At 33.7% G+C, this 8557-nt stretch overlaps 1 protein-coding gene and 2 long non-coding RNA genes across 3 annotated transcripts; all 3 read left to right on the top strand.

The window, feature by feature from the left end:
- Positions 1 to 211: 211 nt before the first annotated feature.
- LOC107061141 (uncharacterized) lies at positions 212 to 1545 on the top strand. The gene is made up of 2 exons (XR_001473797.1): positions 212 to 917; positions 1060 to 1545. It is a non-coding gene; the product is annotated as an uncharacterized lncRNA (long non-coding RNA).
- A 2737-nt stretch (positions 1546 to 4282) lies between these two features.
- On the top strand, positions 4283 to 5871 carry LOC107061136 (uncharacterized). The gene is made up of 3 exons (XR_001473778.1): positions 4283 to 4505; positions 5173 to 5213; positions 5832 to 5871. It is a non-coding gene; the product is annotated as an uncharacterized lncRNA (long non-coding RNA).
- Positions 5872 to 7875: 2004 nt separating this feature from the next.
- Positions 7876 to 8550, top strand: LOC107061134 (probably inactive leucine-rich repeat receptor-like protein kinase IMK2; the record flags this gene model as incomplete). Its single annotated transcript, XM_015309915.1, has 1 exon — positions 7876 to 8550. A coding segment is annotated over exon 1 (675 nt), but the record flags the coding sequence as incomplete, so codon positions are not given.
- Between the last annotated feature and the right edge of the window lie 7 nt (positions 8551 to 8557).

The following is an 8557-nucleotide window of genomic DNA, read 5'->3' on the forward strand; positions in this document are numbered from 1 at the left end:
GGCATCCCTTTTGGACTTGGCCAAATGCCTCGCTTGCGAGTGATTGATGTTAAAAACAATCAACTCAACGGAAGTATACCAATAAGTCTATTTCAAAACCGGAGAGTTCAAGTAATTTCGTTGGCTTTCAATGAACTCAGTGGTAAAATGTGGAAAGGGCCATGGTATGTACCCGAACTCAGTTTTGGATCTCACCAACAATAGCCTCACGGGTATGATCCCTCCTTCTGTTGGAAATGCCACAAAAATGATGAACTTCATTTTGTCTGGGAATAGAGTCAGCGGAAACATTCCAAAGGAGATCGGTAATCTGAGCCAACTTGCAGACTTGTCCTTGTTGGATAATCAATTAACAGGTTCCATTCCCAGTACACTGTTTAATATCTCGTCGCTACTTGGCGTATCTCTGTCATTCAATAGCCTTTCTGGTCCTCTCTTGCTAGATGAAGGGAATATTGTGTCGAATCTGTACTTTTTAAGTATATCTGACAACCAAATTTCTGGTTGCATTCCTTCCAGCATATGCCAACTCATAGAGCTCAAAGTTTTGTCCATATCTTTCAACAATATAACTGGAGACATACCCAGAAATATTGGTTGTTTATCCAAGCTCGAGACTTTCTTGATTGGCGACAATCCAATAAAAAGGACTATTCCCCATTCTATTGGGAATCTTTCATCATTAAGGAGCTTATCAAAGAATCACTGTACTGCTTGATGCAGCTATGGCAGTTGAATATCTACATCATGGTCATGCCACTCCAATAGTTCATTGTGACCTAAAGCCAGCCAACATTCTTTTGGATGAAGATATGGTGGCTCATGTTGGTGATTTTGGAATCTCTAAAATTTTATCGATAAGCAAGTCCATGGCTTATACCGAGACAATATTGGGCACTCTTGGAACATTGCACCAGGTATAAAAAATCTACTCTCTTTGATTTTCTCTTATCATAATTAAGCCTCTCCAAATTCTAAAAGTAAAAAGAGCAAGTCTTTATTTATGCAAAATTATTGTTGTATTTCAATTGAATAATTTTTTTTCAAACCTTTTCTAAGAATATGGGTCGGAGGGAATAGTGTCTGCTAGTGGTGATGTTTATAGTTACGGCATCATATTGATGGAGGTTTTGACAAGAAGAAGGCCAACAGATGAAGAGATATGCAATGAAAATCTTGACTTGAGGAAATGGATCACACAATCATTTTCAGGGAGTATGATGGACGTTGTGGATGCCAATCTTTTTTCCGAGGAAGAACAGATCACTTCAAAAAGTGAAATCTGCATTGCGTCCATGATAGAATTGGGTTTAGATTGCACAATGGAAATGCCAGGATCAAGAATAAGCATGAAAGAAGTAGTGAAGAGGCTTAACAAAATCAACAACACATTTCTGGAAACATAGAAGTGATCAGCATCTGTTCGGATGGTGTTCTTTTCTGAGCTGCAAGTTAATATGATGTTTCTTTAGTAAAGTCGTCGTATAGTACTTACTACTTGGAGTCATGTATTGTTTGTAATTTCATTTGAGTGATTTGAACCTATTTTACTTTATCTATTTGTAATTATGTTTTGAATGCTTGAAAGAAACCAGAATGAAATTAATAAAGGTGTTTAGCTGCACTATTTTACTTTCTGTTCATTAGCTTCTTTATTTGTATTCAATAAACTTCTTTTGATAAACTGAGCACTTTTCATTTTCTTGTACTAATTACTGTATTCTTTGAACAGAAAATGAGCTTATTAAAAAAGGACATTATACAGAGGAACATCACTTGGACTCGATATCACAAAACAGGATTTTAGGCATTTTTTTGTGTGCATGTTAGTCCATTGATTCTTCAATAATTAGCCGATTGACTCCGTTCGCCCCCAAACTTGGCCAGGCCGGATCCCACATGCCTAGTGATCAATACTTGTTGCATTTTCATTAATGGCCCGTCCTTTTACAATATTTCAGTGTCACGAGATTGGAATTCCAGATTTTAAGACTGATTTATGATAATTACTCATTACATTTTCATCAATTGCTTTGAAAGTTTGCTAGGCTGGGCCTCACAAACCTGTTGACCAGTAGAAATTTAGGATTTTAAGAGTTTTTCGTGTGTGTTAGTCCACAAATTTTTCAAAAATTAGTCGACCAACTCTTCTAGCCCCAAACTTGTCCAGACCGGGCCTCACAGTCCTGGTAACTAGTACTCATTGCATCTTCATTAATTATGTTTCTTTTTCATCGTTTTGGTGTCATGAAATAAGAAATCAAAATTTTAAGTGCTTTTTTTTTGTGTGTGATCCACTGATATTTTGAAAAATAGTCGATCGACTTTGTTGGTCCTTAATTTGGCCAGGTCAGGTCTTTTAGTCCTGATGAGCAGTACTTGTTGCAATTTTATTAATGACATCTCTTTTTTCCAGCTTTTCGATGCCATGAAATAGGAATTCAAGATTTTATTCCTTTGTTTTAATTGTGTTGGTCCACTAATTTTTTGAAAATTAGTTGACCGACTCTGTTAGCCCCCAAACTTGGACAGGTCGGGCCTCACAGGATTAGTGACCAGTATTCATTGCATTTTCGTTAATGACATATCTTTTTTAATGTTTCGGTGTTATAAAATTCGAATTCAAGATTTTAATCATTTTTGTATGGGTTAGCCCACTGATTTTTCAGATATTAGTCGACTGACTACCTGGCCCAAACTTGGTAAGATCGACCCTCAAAGGCCTAGTTACTAGTAGTCATTGCATTTTCATTAATGGAGTCTATTTTTCACCGTTGCGGTGTCATGAAATGGAAATTTAAGATTTTAAGCATTTTTCATATGTGTTAGTCCATTGATTTTTAAATAATTAGTCACTTGACTCCGTTGGTCCCTAAGCTTATCCATGCCTAGTGACCTCTACTCGTTGCATTTTCATTAATGACATCTCTTTTTTTAGTGTTTCGGTGTTATGAAATAAGAATTCAAAACTTTAGCATTTTTTATGTATATTAGTGCATTCGTTTTCCAAAAAATAGTTGACCGACTCTTTTGGCCCCCAAAACTTGGTCAAGCTGGGGCCATAGGCCCTGGTAACCAATACTCATTGCAAATTCATTAGTTGCGTCTTTCTTTTGCAGAGTTTCAGTGTCACAAAATAAAAATTCAAGAATTTTAAATTTTTTTGTATGTGTTAATTCATTGGTTTTTCCAATAATCAGTCAATTGACTATGTTGGCTCACAAACTAGGCTAGGCCAAGTCTCACACGTGAGATGACCTGTACTTAGTGTCACGAAATAGAAATTTAAGATTTAAAGTGTTTTCCTGTGTGTTATCATTAGTTTTCTGAAAATTACTCATCCTTCTTCGTTGCCCTTCAAACTTGGCCAAATCGAGCATCACAAGCCTAAAGACCAATAATTATTGTGTTTTCATCATCGACGTCTCTTTTTTCAGTATTTTGGCATCTCCAAATAAAAATTCAAAATTTTAAATATTTTTTTTTAATATGTGTTAAGTCGATTTTTGAGAAATTAATCAAATTGACTTTTTGGCGGATGGACCTTTAAAGACCCTTTGAGCTATGCCATGACATATTTTTCCGCCTAATTATGGTTGACATCGATGATTTTAATGATTTGATTATTAAATTCACAACGTCGTCATCGTCTATCCAAGAAGAAGAAGAACTAAATCTCATATTTCTCTCTCTAATCACAGAACTCATATAAAAATGGAGAAAATTGGGAAAAGATTTGAAGGGAAAGTGGTGATTGTAACAGCTTCTACACAAGGTATTGGATTTGGCATAGCTCAGAGACTTGGATTTGAAGGCGCTTCTTGTTGTGATGTAAAGTAGGTGTCATTAGTGTTAATAGTTAGTTAGTTACAGAAAGGGCAAGTTAGTCTATCAAGAAGAGTTAGTTATAACTAACTTAATGTACTGTTATTAAAGGTAGGTACAAGGGTATATGCTAAAAGGGTTTGTTTCTTGCCAAAATTTGGGTGATTCTTCAAATGGGTATTTGCAGATTTTGTTAAGTTCATGTCTTCTCTTTCATCTAATTGTTTATGGTAACAAATAGGTTTGATGAACTGAAGAGCTTGAACTTTTTTAGAAATTTCACACACATACACATGATCCCTGTGAATGGAGAGTTGTTGGGCTAAATCAGCTCAAAGATACTCTTAATATGGTGTTATATTGTCCGTTTTAAGCCAAGCCCTCACGGTTAAACTCAAAAAAGTATTACACCGACTTGAATTTCAGCAGATCAAAACTTTTTATAGTTACAAGTAATTGTGTCAAAGAAATAGAAACAGTGTCACTGTTTTTCTTGGACTTTTCTGTATTTGTGTATTGTTTAGTCTCTTCATATTGAAGATTTGACTTTAGGTAGTGTCTATTTCATTTTACAGGAAAATGTAGATGAAGCAGTAAAGAAACTGAGAGATGGAGGAATTGAAGTATGTCATGTCTCAAATGCACAACAGAGGAAGAATTTGATAGACAAGACCATTCAGGTATGATATGAAATGATGCTTGGGAATGGTTTTTCAATGACAAGTCAATCAATGCTTACTACTTTCGTTTGTAATTTTAAGAATATATGGAAACTAGACGTGCTTGTGTCAAATGCATGTGTTACTTCGTCGAGCATACATTGAAAGGCAATGACTATTTGTTCGATCTAGTATCACATATTTCCATATACTTCTAAATCAATTCAATTCAAATGTATAATCAAGTTCCTAATCTTGATGCCAATAACATGTCAACTCTTCCAATTTCTCCAAATATCATCAACCTAATAGTTTTCATATAATATAATACACACAATATTTAATTACATATCTCAATATATCATAAACAAATGTAATAATTAAATGAGAACTTAAATCGAAATTCGCTGGTGGCGAAACCAGTGACACACTACGAAAATAGGTTGTGACACTATTCTTCCAGTGTATATGTATTATTATTACACCATAATCAATGTCCAATAATTATATCATAACGACCTCTAAAGCATCTTGTCCCCCAATCGAAAGGATCACCAGCAATGGCACGTGAATGGAACTAAGACTTTAGATTATTGCCCTCGAATTCTCCTTTCTCTTCCACAAATCCTTTCAATAATAATAATTACAAAAAAAAAGTTACATCTACTAATACATTCAAAATTCACAGGTTTGTGGCAGTTACCTGAAGCATTTGGCCCCCGTTTGCAGGTAAGCTTCTGTTCTCCCTTCTCTCTTTTCTTTTCTAAATTAATTTTGTACTAAACTAATAAACCCTACTACTTATTTTAATAAATAAGGGTCAATTAGCATAGGGTCTTAAATAAATTATCACTTTAGCCCATTAACTATCAATTAAGTAACTCTAACTAAACGAATATTTAAAATTTTCAAAAATAACCTTCCGGGTCATTACAATCTTTTATTTATTATAACGTGATAAGCTGATTTTCAACCAAATAGAGATAAATTATTTCTTAAAAGTCTTCTCCAGCTCACATGCCCTTAATTAATTAATCCTTCAAGTTGGCATTAGATTAGTCACTAATTTAATTCGTAAAGTCAAAACTAATTATCTTATCAAAATAATTTAAAATTTAATATCTAGACGATCATCTACATACTATAATACTAAATTTGGATAATAAAAACTAAGGTCACATATTTTATCGAAAAACGTCAATATTTATCTTTTATGTTGATTATTTTTAACTTTTTCTTAATTTTCTGACCAACAAACTATTCAAAAATATATTTATTTCCTCGTTAATTATTTGTCCAATAAACTTGTATCGACTTGTACCTTGCATTTTTTTTCCTTTTTTTCAGGTCCGATCGAAGTTTAGAGAATTTAGCATCAATTAACATAAATTCATATGAATAAATTATGCCTCATAAAATATAATTGTGTTTTGCAAATTTTTTTCGTGACTGAGTGGAGCGAGTCCTGCCAAAATTGATAATATTTATATATAGACTACATTATATTATATCGTTATGAAAGTGAGATCCAATCCTCTCATGTTATTAATTGATCTACAATTTGATAGTACTAAAATAATATAGTTGGTAATACTTATGTATAGTTGACATTAATAAGTTTTAATGAAGTTCACATTAGCAAATTTTAATCAACTCGATTTTTTATCCAAACATGTCATGATAGATTGTTTCAAAATGATAAATGCGATTGGAGCAAGCAGTGGGCAGTGCCCGAAAGATGTCAAGTTTGAGGCATTATATAATGAAGACGTGAATTACATGGGGAACCAATTGGGGGCTCTCATCCAAACTATCCAAGATTATGGATATATTTAAGTTCAATTAGTCATGTAAAATGAGTATTTTTAAGACTGTCAATAGTTCGAGAATGAAACTAATAATTCACGCTGAGTTTAAGAGTGTTTTCAATACTTATCTCATCTAATTTACAATCTTTTAATACTAAAATATAAATAACCGCGTTATATTATTATTACTAAATATAATATAAGAGCAATTATATTATTATCGTTGAATAATTACCACACATCTTTAATTTGTTATAACGTGATAAGGTGATTTTGAACGTGAACAATCAAATAGAGATAAATATGAGTTCTTAAAAGTCTTCTCCAGCTCACATGCCCTTAATTAATTAATCCTTCAAGTTGGCATTAGATTAGTCACTAATTTAATTCGTAAAGTCAAAACTAATTATCCAATCAAAATAATTTAAAATTTAATGCAAATTTATATGGACCAAGCTCAATAAATGTTTACATGTCTACACTAAGATCTACATAGTATAATACTAAATTTGGATAATAAAAATGAGGTGACATATTTTATCAATAAACATCAATATTTATCTTTTATCTTGATTATTTTTAGCTTTTTTCTTAATTTTCTGACCAACAAACTAGTAAAAAATATATTTATTTCCTCGTTAATTATTTGACCAACAAACTTAGAACGACTTGTACCTTGCATTTTCCCCCTTTTTTTCTTGTCCGATCAAAGTTTAGAGAATTTAGCATCAATCAACATAAATTAATAAAATTATGATAGTTAATCCTCCCATGTCATTAATTAATCTACAATTTTGATAAATAATGCTCTATCACTCTTATAACACGTAAGAAGTTAAAATTAAGTTTGAACCCACATGAAATCACATATACCCGCAACCCGTCCTGCCCCACATTAATTTTAAAAAACCCCATTCAACCCGCCCCGCATCTCACCCGCTCCGCACAACCTTAAGCCCATCCCATCCACATAGCCTTAAACTCACCCCGCCCCGCATATCATTGCCATCCCTATATATAATAATGGAATAATGTAATACATTTGAAAAACAAACCAAGCTTTGAAGCAATCTGTTTCCAAGTGCATATATAGTAACAACATGAAGAAGAACATTTTCTTATTATTGATTCTTCTCTTTCTAATTCAATTTTCTAAATCACTTTCTTCCTCTAATGAGACTGACCAACAAGCTCTACTAGCTTTCCAAAATCTTGTTACAACTCCCACTCATTTTTTGGCCAATAATTGGACCAAAAATACTTCTTTTTGCACTTGTGTTTGGTGTCACTTGTAGTCCAAAAAGGCAAAGGGTTGTAGCCTTGACTCTTCCTAATTTGCAACTTCAAGGCACAATTTCCCCGTCTTTGGCCAATTTGTCCTTCCTCAGTGTTCTCAATCTCGAGAACAATAGCTTCCGCAGTGGCATCCCTTATGAACTTGGCCAAATGCCTCGCTTGCGAGTGATTGATGTTAAAAACAATCAGCTCAACGGAAGTATACCAACAAGTCTATTTCAACACCAGAGAGTTCAAGTAATTTCATTGGCTTTGAATGAATTCAGTGGTGAGATGTGGAGAGGGCCATGGTATGTACCCCACTCAGAGTCTTAAATCTCAGGAATAATAGCCTCACCGGTATAATCCCTCCTTCTGTTGGAAATGCCACGAAGTTGCTGAACTTCAGTTTGTATGGGAATAAAGTTGGCGGCAACATTCCAAAGGAAATTGGTAATCTGAGCCAGCTTGCATTTTTGTACTTGTTCAATAATCAATTAACAGGTTTCATTCCCGCAACATTGTTTAATATTTCATCACTTGTTGCCCTATCTCTTGGAACCAATAGCCTTTCCGGTCCTCTCTTGCTTGATAAAGGAAATAGTGTCTCAAATCTCAAACTTTTAAGTATATATCACAACCAAATTTCTGGTTGCATTCCTACCAACATATGCCAACTCACAGAGCTCAATTTTTTGTCCATATCTATCAACAACATAACTGGAGACATACCAAGAAATATTGGTTGTTTATCCAAACTCGAGAAAATTTATATTGGCAATAATCCAATAAAAGGGACTATTCCCACTTCATTGGGAAATATTTCCACTCTGCATAATCTTTATTGTGGAAACAATGGCATAGTGGGGCAAATTCCTCCGGAATTAGGAAGGTTATCGAATTTGAGGGAATTAAGCTTTGGGATGAATTATAATCTTATTGGTCAAATTCCAGAGGCTATTTTCAACATATCTTCTTTGGAAGTGATTG

The sequence above is a fragment of the Solanum tuberosum genome, unplaced genomic scaffold (assembly GCF_000226075.1).
Source record: "Solanum tuberosum cultivar DM 1-3 516 R44 unplaced genomic scaffold, SolTub_3.0 scf00118, whole genome shotgun sequence".
Lineage (NCBI taxonomy): Eukaryota > Viridiplantae > Streptophyta > Magnoliopsida > Solanales > Solanaceae > Solanum > Solanum tuberosum.